Source organism: Ziziphus jujuba, chromosome 9 (genome assembly GCF_031755915.1).
Source record: "Ziziphus jujuba cultivar Dongzao chromosome 9, ASM3175591v1".
In the NCBI taxonomy this organism is placed as follows: Eukaryota; Viridiplantae; Streptophyta; class Magnoliopsida; order Rosales; family Rhamnaceae; genus Ziziphus; species Ziziphus jujuba.
The window spans coordinates 30,134,287-30,152,811 of NC_083387.1; the positions used below are offsets into that span (position 1 = coordinate 30,134,287).

Here is an 18,525-nt window from a genome sequence, read left to right on the forward strand (position 1 = left end):
ATATTTGGGTGGGCCTTTTTCGTCTCATTGAACTTTTTTCAATTATTTTAAAATGTAATAATGTTGCTTCTAAACCCCAAACGAACCAACAAAGCCACGCTTTGATTTTCTTCGCCGTACCACATTGAGCCACCGTATTGGTTTCTCAAATTTTAAATCGCAAATTCATATCTTTATAATTTTTACCTACCTATGTCTACTTTTGTTATGTCAATTTGTCGTTATTAGTTAATAATTCTTTCATTTTTCAAAAAAAGAGTTTAGAAATTTGCAAAAACTGGGTGAGTGGTGATTGGTTAGGTAGGGAACAGCAGAACAAAGCCAGTTTTATTGGTTAATTGGAAAAGTTGCCGCTAAAAATACACTAGTTTTCTCTGTGTGTGTGTGTGTGTTTTTTTTTTCTTTTTTTTTCCTCTTCTTTTTTTGGGCAATAAAAATAGACTAGATGTTTAGAATAATGCGTTAGGAATTGAAATGGCAATTCCAACGTTACAAAGCAAAGATATATATAAAGATACTTCTTATTAGTTAGGGTTGTTTTCTTTTTAATAACAAATTTTGGTGGTTAAACTGTTAAAGTTTAATTGCCGTTAAATTTTTTCCATAGAAACAATAAAATGATATTAAAAATATTAATTAACCCTTATTTTTATCGAAGAAAAAAAAAAACTGATTTCTAATGGGAAATACCTACCTTCAAGCTGCTTTGTCCATTAATTAATTGACATACCTATCATTTAGAACGAGATGGTTCCATTTTATTCCCTATTAAATTCATCAAGGCCGTGAATTGATGCCATCAATAATATTAATTTTTTTTTAAATATTAACTAAATTTGTTAACTAATTTAAATGATAATAATATAATAATATTTAATTAATTTATTTTTTTATTTAAATATTCATTTAAAGCATTTTTAATAATAAATGTGTATTCATATTGATGTGATATAAAAATTAATACTGTTTAAATTTAGAGCAAATACACTATCAGTTTATTTATATTTTGAAAATTTAAAAATATCTTATAGATCTTTCAAAAGTTCAGCCACTTTGACCCCTTTTTTTATTTTTTATTTTTTTGGTCACATGACATGAGCCTTATAGAATGTTTAAACAAACTTATTGGAAAGTTTTTTTTTTTTTTCTTTTATGAATAATTGTCTATTTTTATGATGTATTAAAAAAATTTAGTAATAAATAAAGCTATTAAAAATATTTTTATACATAATTATTTATATAAATATGTTAACTAAAAATATTTTTATTTATATTATATGATAAATAAATTTAATAAATATTTTGATAGAATTAATAATGGATTAATTAATTCAATAAGATAAATAAAATTGGACTGTTTAATTTTTATTTTTTAAAAACTATTTAGATTAAAAACTACATATATATATATATATATATATAGATATATATAAAGATTAAAAACAATTGTTAATACTTCTTCGTTTGTTTTTAGAAAATTTTGTATTTTATTTTTTTCTTTAATTTCTCCGGTCTCTTCTTGCATTCTACAGTCGTTCTTTATTATTATTATTATTTTATGTGGCCTAACTGTCTTCTCTCGGAGAGCTGTGTGCTTGGTGCCTTGGTAGCCAAGCGTGGATCAAAATCCCAGTTATACCAAACCGGCTTTGCAATCCTCCTCCTCCTCCTCCTCCTCCTGAAGTAATCTAATCTTCCTTGCTTGTTTGCTATTCTGCAAAACCAACGTCCTTTGTTTCAGTACCTCACCAATCTCTCCCCGTCTTAATCTTGAGCTCAATTTGGGTTTTGCTCTGCTAATATTGTTGCTTTACCTATTTCACTCAGAAATGGACAAGAAGAAGGAAACCATTCGATTGGAGCGCGAGTCCGTCATTCCAATTCTTAAGCCTAAGCTCATTATGACGTTGGCCAATCTCATTGGTACTTTTTCTCTACTTAATTTCCTTATTTATTTCCTCTTTCCACTCTGAATTGCGCTTTCGCCGACGCCTTTTTCTTGTAAAGTTTGTTTCTTTCGCAATGTTAGCTTCAATTAGTTACTGGGTTTTCTTCCTTTATCAATATTTTGAATTGGGATCACTGCGTTTTTCCCATAGGATATTTTTCTTTCTTAAAGACTTTTTTTTTTTTTTTTTAAAAATCTTTTTACGTTTATCAGGGGTAAGAGCTAAAATCATGTTTTGCTTGCTTATTATTATTATTATTATTAGTTTTTTATTTTCACTTTGTTATTTATTTATTTATTTTTGGACATAACTTTGTTAATTGTGAGCTTGCAAAATGATTTTTGGCGTTAATTTGCTTCTTGGTAATTTTATTTTATTTTTTCACTCGATTAATCCAATTTGTGTTTGTGGGCATAAGGGAATTGAGCGGCATAGATGTAAACAATAAACTTAAGTAGGTCCCAGATAGGAATGAAAACCTCTAGGAGCATCTCCAGCAAACTCTTTATCTAGTAGGTTATGTTCTCACGGTTGTAAATAACAGGTCTTATATACTCTTAAATATTTAAATTGAAAGTTCATTTGGTTTGTTCAATAATAGTATTACAGAATATCTTTTTATGTTTTGATTAATAACCTCATTTTATTTTCATTTAGTTCCTTCTATATAATTTTTTGAGATGATAAAAATAGAAAGTTGTGTTTGTCTAAAAGAATTACTTTATTTAAAATATGTTTACTACTTTACATAAGATATTGTCTAAAAGTAGATAACTTTATTAGAGATGCTATAAGTGATTGTTCTCTGGCATCAGAACTACAGTTTAACAATCGTTGGTGAAATTTAGTCTTGAAAACATATTTTATGGATATTCTATTAGTTTCCTTCATGTCTACTTGATTATCCATCTTTCAAGTTAAAGCGTTAATGGCTCAGTTGTAGAGAATTTTTTTTTTCCTTAAAGGTTGATTGACAGTTGTAAAATCCAGAACTTAAACCAATCTATTATTGTGAGTAATATTATTATTTATTTAATAATTTAGTTGCAACAGTTCAATGGCTCAGTTTGTTTTCTACTAGAATTAGCAGTTTGAATTAATAATATTCTGCAGAACATGGTTCTGACCGTGCTGAGTTTTTAAAGCTATGCAAGAGAATTGAGTACACAATTCGGGCTTGGTATCTTCTACAATTTGAGGATTTGATGGTACTTTTGTGTTTGCAAGTTTTCTTGGTATAAGGTCTTCATTTATATTTCTGTATTGGTTTATTATTCTCTAATGTTGATTTTGATTGTGTTTACAGCAATTATATTCTCTCTTTGACCCTGTATATGGGGCTCAGAAATTGGAGCAGCAACATCTATCTCCTGAAGAAATCGATGTGCTTGAACTGAATTTCCTCAACTACTTATTTGAGGTATCATGCCTGCTCTGCCTAATCATAGTTTTTAGGGATTTCTGTATCATTTATGACCAAAAGAAAAAAGAAAGATGTAGTACTGGAAATCTTCAAATGCTACATTGATTATATCATTATGTTAATGTTATTTTATCTGTTCATTGAGATTGTTTCCATTTTAGTTGTTGCCCTATTTCCCTTCAGTGTTTGGAATTGCAAACCTAGGAAATGGAAACACTTATTGCATTCAATTGCAATATCCAGTTTTTCCTAAGCAAAGGGATAACTTAGGTTTCTTTAGAAGTTTACTGAGAAAATTGGTAGTTTTTTAAATCCCATGTGCAAGATAGTAATTGTTGGAAAATTGGTTCCTTCATCCTTGAGAGGTTGATGGTCTGTAATTTGCTACTGGAAAGTAATTTTGCCTTGACAGTTTTTTCTGGTAAGATAAGTATCAACTTCCTTGATCAAAAGGAGGACGGGAACATTTGTTTGTTAGGAAGGTGGATAAAAATGTGAATGATCCCCGTGTACTTTTCATATGTAAAGCTAGACTGTAGAATATTTTCCTTCTTGAGGTTATTGTGTAGGCTGGCTATGCTATTATATCTCCTTGTTGCTGGAATGCTTTGGGGGTTCTCAAAGGGGATATAAAATGCTGGTTCTTTGGTATTGTGCTGCTCTTTCCTTCTGTTGTTTGATAAGGAAATGATAGGTAGTTTAAGAGTGAGATGAGATTGATGAGATTTTGTGGTTAAAGTTATCTTTTTTGCCTTATATTGGCTTTTAAAGCTAAGTAGAATGGGGGTGGGGGAAGGCTCACAGCTGGATGATACTTATATATCCATAATTTCTGGTACTTGATATATCTGTAGATACTGATATAGTGATCCTACATTGAATATAAAACACATATATCCAAGATTTCAAACTATCAACATGTTGCTAGTTGTGGGATTTTTATAAATTCCTTAAAGTTTATTATTTCAATACAGGTTATGGAAAAAAGTAATTTCAAGATTGCCACTGAGGAGGAGATTGAAGTGGCACGTTCCGGACAGTATCTTCTAAATCTTCCCATCACAGTTGATCATTCTAAGGTTTGTGCTCATGTTTCTGTATTCGCAATGTTGTATTGCATGGTTGGATGAGTGAGAAAATGTCAAAGCAATCTTTCTACCTTTTTTTTATGGACTCTCGTTATCATGTTCTCTTTACATTTAATAATCCATTATGACTTTTTGCTGAATTTAGCTTGACAACAAGCTCCTGAAGAAATATTTTGCAGAGCATCATCATGAAAACCTTCCATCATTTGCTGATAAGGTATTAATGCTTAACTTTAGCGTATGTTTTCCGTCTAAAATCCCATGAACTGGTTTATTGAATTGAAAATCCCTTCTAAGATTTTGAGTTTCTGATTCTGTAGATTACCTTATCCTGAATCTGTTGGTAGCCTTCTCGAGCATGCGTAACATGTTACGTAATGGGTTTCTTGTCACACATCTATGTTGTGCATCATTTACTATTTCATAGAAGTACTTGACATGTATGTTATAAGCAAACAAGTATTGGCAACGCTTAACCTTATTCTATTTCTTAATGTTGAAATATACATGTTTAAGTTCAGTAGCTTCAGTTGTTCAAGCGTATTTTAAAATTATGGAGTTTTCCATCAAAGGTTTAAAAATTTGGAAAATCCAATTTATTGGTTGTATTGTTTTGGGATTTAAATTGTAATTAACTCTGAGAATGATACCAATATCAATAGGAAGCTACAATGCCAAAGTGAGGGATCAGAGAAGTCTAATTTTCTCAACTCCCTATAACCAATTTATACACATGTAAGGCCCAATTTCACTCCAAAAATGGGTGGGCCTGCATGTGAGGTGGATTGTTAATCCATATATTGTTAAACTCTTCCCAACAACTTAAACTTTTGGTATTGATAGTAATTCAACGAACTCAATTTACACTTTTAGCCCAACTCGTTTTGGTTAAAGTTTTTGGGATACTTGGTTCTTCAACAAACGAGAGTAGACTCAATTTACATGATAAATGTTACACATGATTGGCCTGTTTATGGCTATTTCTTTCTATCTTTCTATAACGGGTCAACCTCTATTCCTCTGTTGTTCCTTCCATTTCCTCTATATGTGCTGGGTGATGGGTAGAGCTCTAATTTGCGTAATGGTTTCTCTTTAGTACGTTATCTTTCGACGTGGAATTGGAATTGATCAAACAACTGATTACTTTTTCATGGAGAAAGTGGACATGATCATTGGACGGTTTTGGGCATATCTTTTACGTGTAACTAGGTAAGAGTTGCTAAAATATTGACAATTATTGACAATTCATGATTGGAAAATGTTTTGAATTGCAATCATGCAACCTATTGGATATCATTTAATAATGTTTCAGAAGATTTGAATTTTCTTGTTCTATTAATTTATGATTTTTCTGGTCAGCGCTATTGAGCAAATTTCCTTCACCTTGGGTAATCACATTATGTATTACTTCGATTAAGAGTGTCGTAAAGTAAAAGAAAAAGTTGCTTTTAACATGTAATTGGAAAAGAATAATCCTCCCTTGTTTTATTTTTCTTGCAGGTTAGAAAAGCTTTTTTCTAGGTCAAGTCGGCAACATAAGAAAGACTCAAAGAAAAATGATGATATTAGCTCTGATGCAGAACAGGATGAGCTATATGTTGAACGAATACGACTGGAAAATATGGAACTAAGGTTTTATATGCCATTTCAAAATTGTAGTTTGCAGCTTACAGTTTTAAGCATTGAGACTTGTTTATATATCTTACCAGGGTGTATGTTTGCCATTTTAAGAATTTTTTGAATTATGCCTTCCTCACTCTTGATTTCTTGGATATAGATGTACCCTGCCATTTGTAATTTTCCTTCAATGAACTTGCATGTTATCATTTCAGTGTACATGCTTGAATTTTTGTTGAATGTTTTGATTTTATCATATCATGATGCTTAAATGATATGGCAAGGTTCTGATTTAGTTTTGATATTCAGCATGCACTAGTTTTCTTTTCTAAATGGTCCCAGAATCCATTGTTGAACTTATCTAAGCTGTGGATATTCAGGCTATGTTTATTTATGCCTTCCTCAATCTTGATTTCTTGGATATGGACGTACCCTGAGATTTGTAGTTTCCTTTGAATGAACTTTCAATTTATCATTTCAGTAAAACAAGCTTGAATATTTGTTGAATGTTTTGATATCATCATATTATGGTGCTTAAATGGTATGGCAAGGTTCTGATCTTGGTGTTGATATTTAGCGTGCACTAGTTTTCTTTTCTAAATGGTCCCAGAATTCATTTTTGAACTTATCTAAGCTCTGGACATCCAGACTATATTTATTTATGCAAGATAGTCTTGAATTGTTGCTAACGCATTGAATTTTAAAACCTTTATCCATGTGGATATTTCTTCAATATTGATAATCTTGTATGCAGTCACTTTTTAATAGTCATACACAATAAATGCCTCTGTTTACAAAAACTGCACTGATAAAAAACTACACTGACATTTGTGGTCATGCATCACTGTTAACCTGTTATAGTCTTTGTTGTCATACTCATCAATTTCTGTTCTCTCTTCCTCTTTAGTGCAATTTTTCCTACCCACAAATCTCAAGTGCGTTTTGTTTACCTTTCTGTGGGTCTTTGATGAATTCTATTTTGATGGTCATTGGCTAAACATCTTCATTCTTTTTCGGTTTATCTGTATTTTATTCTATTTGAAATGTTAAATCTTTAAATTTTATACATATGCGTTTGTTCAATTTGAGTAGCTTGTTTTAAATTTCTGACTATTGGGTTAATTTTTTAATTTTTTCTCCAGTGCTCGCAATATGCTGAGCAAGATCACAATTCAAGAACCAACCTTTGATCGAATAATTGTTATTTATAGGTAACTTTTTCTGCTTTTATTTTGTACAATATATATTTCTCAAATATTTCTTGTGAACAATTCTTTGCATGGTTGAACCAATTTGATCAGTTTCCTTGTGAAATTTTTGGGTAAATGTTTTAGTCTATATTTTTAATATTAAAAAGTAACCAAATGATGCATCTAGTCCCTTCATTACTTAATGCTATTGGATTTTTGGGGCACCTCGAGTAGATTTTTGAGTTATGACCTTATTGTTTCATTTCAAGGTGTGGCTATTGTGTGCATGTTTTTTTTCTCTCTTTTGTGTGTGCGTGTGTGCGCGCACATTTGGGAAGCGGGTGGGTGGGGTGGGATTTAACTGTGTAAACCATGTGAAATTGATAATTGATGATGCTTCAGGCGAGCTGGTACCAAAGCAAATGCAGAGCGAGGGATATATGTGAAACATTTCAAAAACATTCCAATGGCTGATTTGGAGATAGTTCTTGTGAGTTATCTCGTCTACTGCTCTTTCTTGCTATCTTATTGGCATCTTAGTATTTTCACCTTTCTTGTCTTTAAATATTTATATGACTCACATGGTGGTGCAATATCTCTCTTTTTACAGCCTGAGAAGAGAAACCCTGGATTAACTCCAATGGACTGGGTCAAGTTCCTTGGATCTGCTATAGTTGGGCTGGTTAGTTTAGTTTAGTTTCTTTTTTTTTTTTTTTTTTTTTTTTGGGGGGGGGGGGGGGGTGCGATCTGGTTTTAAATGTGCTTAGTGTGTCTTTTTTGCACAGGTTGCTGTAGTTGGTTCAGTTGAAATGCCTAAAGCTGATCTATGGGTCATTTTTGCTGTTCTTTCCACTGTGATTGGTTACATTGCAAAGACATACTTCACGTTAAGTATTTCATTTTGATTTTTGCAGTATAGTTTGGATTTTGGATGCATATGCTATTCCTATTGTCAACATGCATGTTACACTTGATTGTGGGTCTGTATATACTGGTTGTTGGTGATCCTTGGGGAAAAGTTTCTTTGAATAACTGCGGGGGCGGGGGTGTGTAGGCAATCAGAAATGTGCAATCTTTGTTGCGCTAATTATTGGTTGGAAATACTAATAACGATCACAATGGGCCCCTGGGCTCTGATTCCAAGTTTGCTGCATAACTAAGTGGCTCTATTGTTTTGTGGTTTTTATTTTTTAATTTTTTTTAATTTTTTTTATGAATGATGAAATTGTACTTATTATTAATGAGGCTAGTTTGTAAACTGCCTGCAGTTTTCAGCAAAATATGGCTGCATACCAGAACTTGATAACACAGTCCATGTATGACAAACAACTTGACAGTGGGAGGGGTACCCTTCTTCACTTGTGTGATGATGTCATTCAACAAGAAGTAAGCTGCAAGCTTCAAGCTTCATTGATATTTGCTGTTAATTTATCCTGAAGCAGCAGTGGTTTTATTGATGGAGAATTATGCATACTTGCTGTATATAATGTAGTTCATCTATTAGACTGATCTTACTGATGCATTCTCCTCCTGGCAAATGTTTGTCTAATTATGTGTTTATGCAGGTCAAGGAGGTGATCATTTCATTCTTTATATTGATGGAACAGGGCAAAGCAACCAGACAAGTATGCATCAATTATAAGCTCTATCTAACTTTTTTATTGATCACATTTCCTGATTATTGCTGGAAATTTAATACCGAATTCTGAGTAGCACCACTGAGGTGCATCTTCCTTTATCCACTTTATGTAGGATCTGGATCGGTGGTGTGAGGATCTAATCAAAGAAGAGTTTGGTGAGAGCTGTAATTTTGATGTGGATGATGCAGTTCAGAAGTTAGAGAAGTTGGGAATTGTTGCTCGGGTGAGTCTGAGCACTGTTAAAACATAGCAATAAATACGACAGAAAATCTTGTTGACTAGTTCTCCTAGTTGAACCTAGTGGAGCATGCCTAGGAAGGACCTGTAAAATAAATAAGACTTTCCATTAATGCTATAGGTCTAAAAGGATGATCACCTATATCCATTTGATTGGTTGCAATAGAGACAAGAAACGCTTTAAACATTGCTTCTTCTTCTTTTTTTTTTTTTTTCCCTCTTGCAAGTGGGATAGAAGAAATAGACACTGCCGACTTTTGAAAGTTTTAGTAAATAAATATTATTTTTGGAAACTGATTGTATCTATATTCTTAACGGAGTGTAAAGAAATTCAGTTATATTGTCTGCATGCATTCTGCATAAAATGTTTTATTATTACTATTATAATTATTATGAAGGCAAATAATCTTCAATTGAAACTTTTTGATTGAATTCAGGATTCCATTGGTCGGTATTACTGTGTTGGCCTGAAACGTGCTAACGAGATCATCGGTACCACCACTGAGGAGCTTGTCCTTAAGGCCAAACAAGGTGTCATTACTAGTACTACATGATTTTTGTATTTGGAAAACATGGCAAAGCCGCTTCCTTCCCATGTGTACAAATTATGTTATTTTATCAATTATTTCATCCTATGGTTTTTAGTTGTATTGCTTTTTTTTTTTTTTTTTTTTTTTTTGATGTATGTAATGTCATGATGAATTTCTTCTTTATTTCTTTAGTTATTTTATACCTTTAATTATTTTATAAGATGCATGTTATTTTTAGCGAGGTTTTTAGTATGTAAATTTATGTGGACTAGAGTTGTATGTATACCAAGTCAAAGCATTTGCTGACAGACATGTTATGTTGAATGATTTGGATTAACGACACTAAAAAAGAGTTACCTTATCATACATGGAACAAAGGCATAGTTACATGACTCATATATAGTTTTAATATGCTTTACCTTATCATTGTTACATAACTCATTTATAGATTTTAATTTGCAAGCAACGATTCTTATAAGCCAATATATTGAAATAAATTTAATTTACACTTCTTTTTTTTTAGTGTATCCTTACCCAAAGGACTGACCATGTATTTTTCAATTGAACTACCAATTATTATTATTTTTTGAATAACTTAAAAAATAAAAATGAAAAACTAAATTGTCTTTATTTATTTATTATAATAGGTTCAGTCTCACTGTTAAGAGACTCCTTTCCACAGAACGTATGAAGAATGTAATGGTGTATAAGTTTCTATTCCCTCGTTTTATTTTCTTTCTTTACCTTTGTAATGCGAATTCCTCATTAACTCAAAACTTTTACCCAAAAAAAAATAAAAAATCCCAAATGTTAAATCTTATGGATATTTAAAACAAAAAATAAAACAAAAATAGCATTTAATCATTCTTAGATTTTTAAGAGCTATAAAACTTCTATATGATGGGAGAATTACACGTAAAGAAACAGTTACTTTCCAAAACGCCAACGAATATATATATATATATATATATATAACAATTTTAGCATTAGAACATCATGATAGAATTATCGGATTTAAGCATAAACATTTGAAAAAATATTTTGATGGCAAAATGACTACATATATATATATATATATATATTTCAAAGTATAAGAGCTTTTTCCTTCCCATTATGGAATCTTCAAATACAAGATTGATTATTCGATTTGTAGCTTTGGTTATATAAAAAGTAAGACAATTCCATTTTTAAAAAAGTAAGTTTAAATGTAAAAATTATTTTTTTTAAAAAAAAGTCAAAGCAATACTATGTGCCTAGTTGATGAACAAGCCTATGCATTTGTTACTAATAAAAAATTAATTAATTAAATAATCCAAAAAAAAAAAAAAAAAACACACTTCGAAAATCAGAGAACTACTTGACGCAAATCACACCCCACTTCCACTTTACTATGAACAACAAACACTGGCTTTACAACAAGACTCTTTGTGTTTTTTTATTTTATTTTTTCTTTTTGTTTTGTGTTTTTTTTTTTTTTTTTCCCTCGTACATCTGTGAAAAAAAAAATAAAAAATAAAAAATAAAAACAATGCAGCTGTTCTTTATACACTTAACAAACAGCTGGATCTCTCTTCATCTTTAATGGAATAAAAATAAAAGAAGAAAACAATGTATTTCACAAATATATTTTTGGACGCAAACAATGTATTTTTCATCTTGTAGCTCGAAATAACTGACTTCCAAGCATCACATTTGGTGGTTCTTCCCCCATGATTGTCGTCAAGCTCACCTCTTTCTCTAGTATCCGATCAAGTTCTGTTACAACGTCGCTCATTGCAGGACGGCTCTCACTTGAAGGTTCTACACATCGGACAATCAACTGTATCAACTCTTCCATCCCTTCAGCTGTAAAGCTATTCCCCAACCTCTGGTCAATGATGGTAGACATATTGCTGTTGTCTCGGATATTTTGCACCTTTATGAGGAAGAAGAGCCAAATCAGCAACTTTTTTATTTGACATACATATATATATATATATATATACACACACACATACAGAGTTAAATGCCACAAAAACGTAGCAATTTAATCAGAATTCACTACAATTGAGACAACTCCCAAGCAAGATAGATCACAGAAACATATGTTAATGACCAGACAACAGAGCACATGTGAATTATTCTTGCAGGAATTCTTTTTAGACAACAGCTTATGATGCTAAACTGCCACAAGTTCTTTACTAGCAGAAGCATACAAGCAAAAAAAAGAACCTTGGTCCTCCCTAGTTATATAGAGAAGCAAATTTAAGCATATAAATTGCCTGTACAGGGTTATATTTATCAATCTTGCTTCACGATCACCACGTACCCATTCAACCAGATTCTGACTGGAGTCTGATGATGCCAATTCCGTAGCTTCTCTCCCACTCACTAATTCAAGAAGGAACACCCCAAAACTGTAAATATCACTTTTTTCAGAAAAGCGTCCAAACTCTCTCACCCTGCACCAGTGAGTGGCAGCAATTTAACAAGCTAAAGGATTACTTCAACACTCATACAGAAAATGGGAAATGGAGAGAATACTACTCTGGGGAAAGAAATATCTCATCAGCAGTTACTTGAGACGATGGACCAGCAGTATTCACTCTTCCCAGGAAGTTGCGAATTCCTGCATCCGCAACCTTAGCTATGAAATTTTCATCTACAAGAACATTGGCCGTTTTGAAATCCTTATGTACCAAACGGGGACTCAAAGAGTGAAGATGAGCCAAACCTGCAAGTAGATAAGATAGATGAGTTCTGCATTTATTAAGAGCAGTACTTCAAGATCTCACACATCGTAAGAAGGAAGTTGTGAAAGAACAATTTCGTACAGTAGCTTACAAAAAAATTCCGTAGGACCAATACCAATATTTAGATATTTAATTCCGTAGGACCACTACCAATATTTAGATATTTAATTCCATAGGACCAATACCGATATTTTGATATTTTATCTAAAGAAAAGAAAAACTGATACCATGAAACAAATGCTCACTGATTTTGCAGAGGATCACCTTTAGCTGCCCCTAGAGCCACTGTGAGTCTGCTCTTGAACTCTAGTTTTTCACGTGAATCAAGACCCGCACCTGCAAGAATAATAATAAGATTTCAATATGCTAGTAATTAATATTGTGAATATGGAATATAAATAAACTTTAACAAGAGAAAATGTGGAATTTCCACAAAACTACAGTACTTAACATGTAATGATTCTTAAGCATTGACAAACAATGGAATAACTGGTGGAGTGAGAATAACATATGTTAGCATGCATATCATATTGGATACATATTATGAAAAGAAAATGTTAAATCACCAGTATTTAGCGAGCTCAAAAAGCAAAATGAGGTAGATTATTACCGTATAAGTGACTGGAAACACTACCATTAGGTATATGCTCATAGATAAGAAACTGTAGATTATTTTCCTGGCAGTAGCCCAAAAGAGTAACAAGGTTCCGGTGCCGTATAGCTGAGAGGTAGTGGACCTGATAACAAAATTCAAATTTCTTTTAGATCAACACATGGATGGAATACAATTTAAGTTCATGAAACCAGTACTACTGATCTATCAGACCAGGCAAAATGGAAAAACAAGTAAATAAATAACAACTAAAAATTTCCCATAACAACTAGTTAGAAAGAGATTTGGACCTAATGAAAAGGTCAAGGTGTAAAGATAAGGCTTCTTTAGGGGGACTTCGTTGGAATTTGGAACTGTTTTTGACATGTAATGAAACATAACAAGGGGAAAACTAAAGATAGGATACTATTTGACGGCAGCAGTCACAATCAATCAGAATTCTTATAGAATCATCTGGACAAGTTTCATTTTAGCATAAGCATCTCAAACACCAAACTTTCCAGAGGAAAACCACTGAGAAAAACAAGAGTAACCGGTAATACTTATCAAACAATTAGAGAACTAAAAATAACTTAAGGATATAGTATGGGAAACCATCATTTGCAATAGGTATTCAAATTATCTACTCAATCCACAGAAGACTTATTAAGTCAAAAACAAAATCTACATCGATCTTCAATAGAAATCCAATATTACAAATGAAGCTAGGATGATGTCTAATAGATGTAAATACTCCAAAAAGGAAATTGGTATAAAATTAAAAGAATATATGGTATTATCAATCCATTTCAAGTACTTGAATGTTACGTTTCCCTTTCTTTTAAAACAAAACAAGTAAAAAGTAAAAAGTAAAAATAAAAGAAAAAAAATTCCTTTCATCCACTTTTCTTTGGCAAGATCAGGATTGACTTCGCAACTTTCACCTCTACCAAGTATTTTAGCATCTAATACAGTTAACTATACATGTAGAAAAGTGATAATTACCTCATTGACAAATTCTTGACTGGGTGCTCCAGGTCGCTTTTTGATGGCTACAATCATCCCATCATGAAGCAAACCCTTATATACCTCCCCAAATTTTCCTACTCCAATCAAACTTCTATCGCTGAAATTTTTTGTGGCCAGAGATAGTTCTTCTATCTGAAACCGCCTTGTTTCTCGTATTGACAGCTCGACCCCAGCATGTCTTCCAACTGCAACTTACCATTGCATACCAAAATGTGGTTTGTGCCATACATTTGAATTTATTTTGATTTAAAAATTCTAAGAAGCGAATATGGACTAAAAAGAGTTACCTTGAAGAGATGGATCAGAAGACCCCGTCTCAGAAGTTCTCGAAACACTCCTAGTTTTGACAAGGCAGAACCATATGAGTAGAACAATTATCCCCACCAATGCCACGGCTCCTGCAGCACCTCCCACTATTGCTGCAAGAGTCCCTGACATTTAGTATGGGTTAACCTTCAACTTTGCCGTATGGTATAATTTTGCCACGAACTAACATGCATTGAACCTTGGAATAAATGATAACAAAACAGAAGATCAAAATACAGATAGAGGAAGCCTTTGACAATATTTATCCATTACAAATCTGTTCAGAAATTAAATGACAGAAACTTAGCAGCAACTAGAGGAATAGATAATGCAAAAGGCCTAATTTCCTCAATCTCCAAAAAAGGGATAAAGCCAGAAAAACGAGAAAAATTTATATGCATCATGGTCCAATTGGGAAGTGGCAAACCCCAGAGAAGCAAGCAACATCTGAAAACTTGAAAGCTTTTTGAAATTAGAAACACTGCCAAACCTTTATTGCAGGAGAAGTAATCCAACCAGATCTCCAAAAAGCTCAGCTTCATTTGCCAATTACAAATTGAATGAACCTTCCAGTATGAGTGTCATCCAAATAAAAAGTTGATCCACATTACCACAATGAAAAGCTGAATTTCTACATGTGAATGGCAAACCACCAGGAAGGGAAGGGAAGCAAAGCAAAAAATAAAATAAATCAAAGATACCCAAAGAAAACCCAACAAAAGGAAATGGGTATTGTAAACATCAAAAGCAAGTAAAAACCCAATTATGATCAGGACCCAATTTGTTTAATTTTTATTTCTCTCAGTTGGTACAAAGGGAATAAATAAATCAGCAAGAGGTCCAAATCAATATGCTAACAAAAACGCAACCCCAGAAGCATCTATCTGCGTTGTACTTTTGATTAAATTAAGAAGAAAATAGTCTTCACTTATCATCATCGTTGGATACAGACAATGCCGACAGAAAGTGACCTTGCGCCGACAAAACTAGCTGGGTTTATTACTAATTCTGCTACTGCTACTACTACTATTCTCTCTCTATACCAAGCCACGCCAATTCAAATTCATCAATATAAATATAGAACCTCACCCACAAGGGAAAAAAAGAAAAAGAAAAAAAAAAGCATGACTTTTTGATTAAAAAAGAGAAATAAAAATTCAATCTTTTTATTCTTTTGATGTTACAAATAGATAGAGGAACAAAACCATGCAAGCAAAATAGTTTGAAATGGAAGCAGAAGAGGAATAAGAACAAAGGATGAATGGAGAAGATGCATCATAAAATAGAGAAAGAGGGAGATGGAGAGAGAGAGAGAGAGAGAGAGAGAGAGAGAGAGAGAGAGACTTTAGTATGCGCGAATTTTTGTCCTATTTCTTCTTTTTTTATTAAAAAAATTGTAAAAGTGATAAATAAATAAAAATGAATTATTGGGTATTTGTGTGGGCTGTAAAGCAGCAGCAGCAGCAGCAGCAGTAGTCGTAGAAGGAATGGTTGTCTGCTACTGCAAGTTGGAAGGTGGTCGAGTGGAGGGGGTTTATTTTTGAGTCGTGTAGAAAGCATCTTTGGCCGTTACAGAAAGATTCACAGTTTGCAGTACATCTTCTCCACCAACAACTGCTACTCCTTACAGCCCCACACACACAATTGACAAACAATATATTTATATATAACCATAAAAGAATATACAAACAATATTGAAGAAAGAAAGAGTGAGAAATATTCAAAGCTGTGGCTTTTGTGGGGTTGCTATCCCCACCAGCCAGCTATGTTGACATTGCTCCTACTGTCCAAAATTAATTAAAATATTATTCCATTTTTTATTGGTTTAACTTTTTAATACCAAAAAAAAAAATATATATATATATATATATATGTGTGTGTGTGTGTGTGTGTGTGTAATGGTTATAGAACGGCTACCTCTACGGTTCTTCCCCCTTTCCAAGACATCAACTCTTGGGATTCTTTTAATCTTTGCTTTTTAGCATATATGAATATCATGAATATCATCATCATCATCATCATCCTCATCATGCCTGTCATCATTTAAACAACCCGACCGAGTTGTCAAGTTTTTTATTAGACTCTAACGTGACAGTTTATGGATGAACGTCAAATAATTTTCATTTTTATTTTTATTTTTATTTTTGTTTTTTGCATGCCGCAAGTTACTGCTTAGACAATCATATTATTTTTTTATTATAAAAACTACACAAATAAATAAATTTTGTTTGGCTATTAATTGAGAAGATAAGGACTTGGTTGGTAATGATAAGTATAGAAAAATTTGAACTGATTGAAAAATAATTACATTAACATTTTATATTGGAATTTATCAAAACAAAATAAAGAAAACACATTTTTTATATTGGAAGGTTATGTTACTATGACATAGTATTCTAATACTTAAACAATATTTAAATGAAAGAGTTCCTTTTTACATTTTACAATATCATAATTAAGTAGAGGCTCTAAAATTGGATTTTGGGTATAATAATTGTAAGATAAACATATCAATGAAATTAGAGGCGGCAAATAACATATATAGTGACAAAATCCCCAAAATAATAATAATAATAATAATAATGTTGATGGTTTTCTATCATACCTAAATATAGCAACAGGCATGCCGGTGTTATATTTCACCCAAGTTCTACGCAGTTAGATGATCCAATTACTTCAATTTATGTGACTGGTCTCTTCAGGAAATGAATATTGCATACTCAATCACTAATTAGCTGCAGAAAAGTCCTTGGTAGTTCTTGCATAGAAGTCCTTGCATTCCCATTAAGTTTATTAGATAATTTGTCTTAATTTCCAGAGTATATATACTCATCATGTTCAAATGGAATTCTTGCAAGCTGTATATGATTTTATTAAAACTAATCATCGAGTAGGGAAAGAATAATATATAATGAAAATGATATTGCATTTAATAATAATATAGCTTAATTTAGTCAAATGCGCCATTATATAATATGCATATCTTAATCATTTCAGTTCAATTAATATTATGATAATCATAGCACTAATGTTGCTTTATCTGTCATGGCACATGATGGGATCGTACTTAGACTCATTCATTTTCTTTCTTTTCTGATTGGAAGAGAAATATATTCATCTTAGAAAATATTTCCATCAAAAAATAAAAAATTAAAAAAATTAAAAAGATTTAATAATGTAGAGATCACAATGTCTTTCTGTAACATTTAACTGGACCTTTACATGTGATGTGACACATGTAATCGCATATAAATATTAGAGAATACATGTATGTATTCTGGGGCTCCTCAAATTTTATAAATTCCTCATTACCAAAATAATAATAATAATAATAAATTCCAATTCATCAAATATATATAGTATATATTATATCTATATTATCAAAAAAGGTGTACGTACATGAATTTTTTTTATTTATTTTTTAATTAATTAATTAATTAATTAATTTATTTATTTATTTTTGTAATGGAAGGATACATTATTTTTCTGAAATCATAGAATAGCGGAAAATTAATGTTGGGACATAATTAACGACCAATATTAATTAATTGTTAATCATACCATGAAGTGGCCGTCAGATGAATCTTGTTTAGCTAAAGGGAAAATAAATCATAATTAATTTTAGTGGTACAGTAAATCGCAATATGATTACTAATTAACGATATGTTAATGAAATGTTATATATATATATATATATATATTTTACTTAAGATAAGAGTCTAACAAAATTATAATTCTTTATATATATATATATATATAATAGGATCCGTCTATGTACACATTTTTGACAAAAATATTTGATAAATAATTTAAGCTACTAAAATTGCCTAATCTAATGAAGACTAAAAAGTATGAGTGATGCAAATTAAAATCAGAAATAGAGATAAGATATTTAATTTCCTATCTTTTATTCTATATTAGATTAGATAATTTTAATAGCTTGGATGATTTTTAGTGTACAACCATTGCAAAAGAATATCTCGCAATTCAAAGCACTGAAATAATTCCATTTCAATCCTATAAGGGGTTGCAGAGAAATCATAAGTGTTTTATAAAATCTATTAAAAAGTTGGTAAAAGAGTTTAGTGCCAAGTATGTAAATGTTAATCATGTGGTCAATTTCATCAAGCTCTGAGCAAAAAATAATTAAAAAATTGACTTTAATAAAAAATAAAAAATAATTTGATATTAT

At 31.6% G+C, this 18,525-nt stretch overlaps 2 protein-coding genes across 6 annotated transcripts; one reads left to right on the forward strand and one right to left on the reverse strand.

Moving 5' to 3' along the window:
* Nucleotides 1-1,512: 1,512 nt before the first annotated feature.
* Nucleotides 1,513-9,794, forward strand: LOC107427967 (uncharacterized). 3 transcript variants are annotated; one of them, XM_016038381.4, is made up of 16 exons: nucleotides 1,521-1,683; nucleotides 1,828-1,923; nucleotides 3,063-3,157; nucleotides 3,256-3,369; nucleotides 4,347-4,451; nucleotides 4,606-4,677; nucleotides 5,557-5,669; nucleotides 5,961-6,092; nucleotides 7,220-7,288; nucleotides 7,670-7,757; nucleotides 7,878-7,949; nucleotides 8,053-8,153; nucleotides 8,536-8,653; nucleotides 8,833-8,892; nucleotides 9,020-9,130; nucleotides 9,582-9,794. In XM_016038381.4, exons 2-16 carry the CDS (start codon nucleotides 1,830-1,832, stop codon nucleotides 9,696-9,698), a joined length of 1,461 nt encoding a protein of 486 aa, XP_015893867.3. In that variant the 5' UTR covers nucleotides 1,521-1,683; nucleotides 1,828-1,829; the 3' UTR covers nucleotides 9,699-9,794. The 3 variants fall into 3 exon arrangements, with proteins under 3 accessions (XP_060667569.1, XP_015893867.3, XP_015893866.3); XM_060811586.1 differs by lacking the exon at nucleotides 9,582-9,794 and having other exon boundaries at nucleotides 1,513-1,683; nucleotides 8,981-9,056; XM_016038380.4 differs by lacking the exon at nucleotides 1,521-1,683 and having other exon boundaries at nucleotides 1,690-1,923.
* A 1,225-nt stretch (nucleotides 9,795-11,019) lies between these two features.
* LOC107427968 (nodulation receptor kinase) lies at nucleotides 11,020-16,010 on the reverse strand. Of its 3 annotated transcripts, none has more exons than XM_025077728.3 (8): nucleotides 14,824-16,009; nucleotides 14,315-14,532; nucleotides 14,004-14,218; nucleotides 13,017-13,143; nucleotides 12,671-12,742; nucleotides 12,201-12,387; nucleotides 11,983-12,115; nucleotides 11,020-11,589 (listed from the first exon to the last, which is right to left on the reverse strand). In XM_025077728.3, the coding sequence occupies exons 2-8, from the start codon at nucleotides 14,463-14,465 to the stop codon at nucleotides 11,326-11,328; spliced, it is 1,149 nt and encodes a 382-aa protein (XP_024933496.1). In that variant the 5' UTR covers nucleotides 14,466-14,532; nucleotides 14,824-16,009; the 3' UTR covers nucleotides 11,020-11,325. The 3 variants fall into 3 exon arrangements, with proteins under 3 accessions (XP_024933496.1, XP_015893871.1, XP_048337241.1); XM_016038385.4 differs by having other exon boundaries at nucleotides 14,004-14,212; nucleotides 14,824-15,999; XM_048481284.2 differs by having other exon boundaries at nucleotides 14,315-16,010.
* Nucleotides 16,011-18,525: the final 2,515 nt, after the last annotated feature.

What these genes read in the sequence shown, in the direction of transcription:
- LOC107427967 (XM_016038381.4), top strand. Translation starts at nt 1,830, where the DNA reads ATGGACAAGAAGAAGGAAACCATTCGATTGGAGCGCGAGTCCGTCATT. An exon ending in TACAATTTGAGGATTTGATG is followed by an intron (nt 3,158 to 3,255) that starts GTACTTTTGTGT and finishes TTGTGTTTACAG; the next exon opens with CAATTATATTCTCTCTTTGA. An exon ending in ATGATGTCATTCAACAAGAA is followed by an intron (nt 8,654 to 8,832) that starts GTAAGCTGCAAG and finishes GTGTTTATGCAG; the next exon opens with GTCAAGGAGGTGATCATTTC.
- LOC107427968 (XM_048481284.2), bottom strand. Translation starts at nt 14,465, where the DNA reads ATGTCAGGGACTCTTGCAGCAATAGTGGGAGGTGCTGCAGGAGCCGTG. An exon ending in TTCTGATCCATCTCTTCAAG is followed by an intron (nt 14,219 to 14,314) that starts GTAACTCTTTTT and finishes TGCAATGGTAAG; the next exon opens with TTGCAGTTGGAAGACATGCT. An exon ending in TGTTTCCAGTCACTTATACG is followed by an intron (nt 12,743 to 13,016) that starts GTAATAATCTAC and finishes TTATTCTTGCAG; the next exon opens with GTGCGGGTCTTGATTCACGT.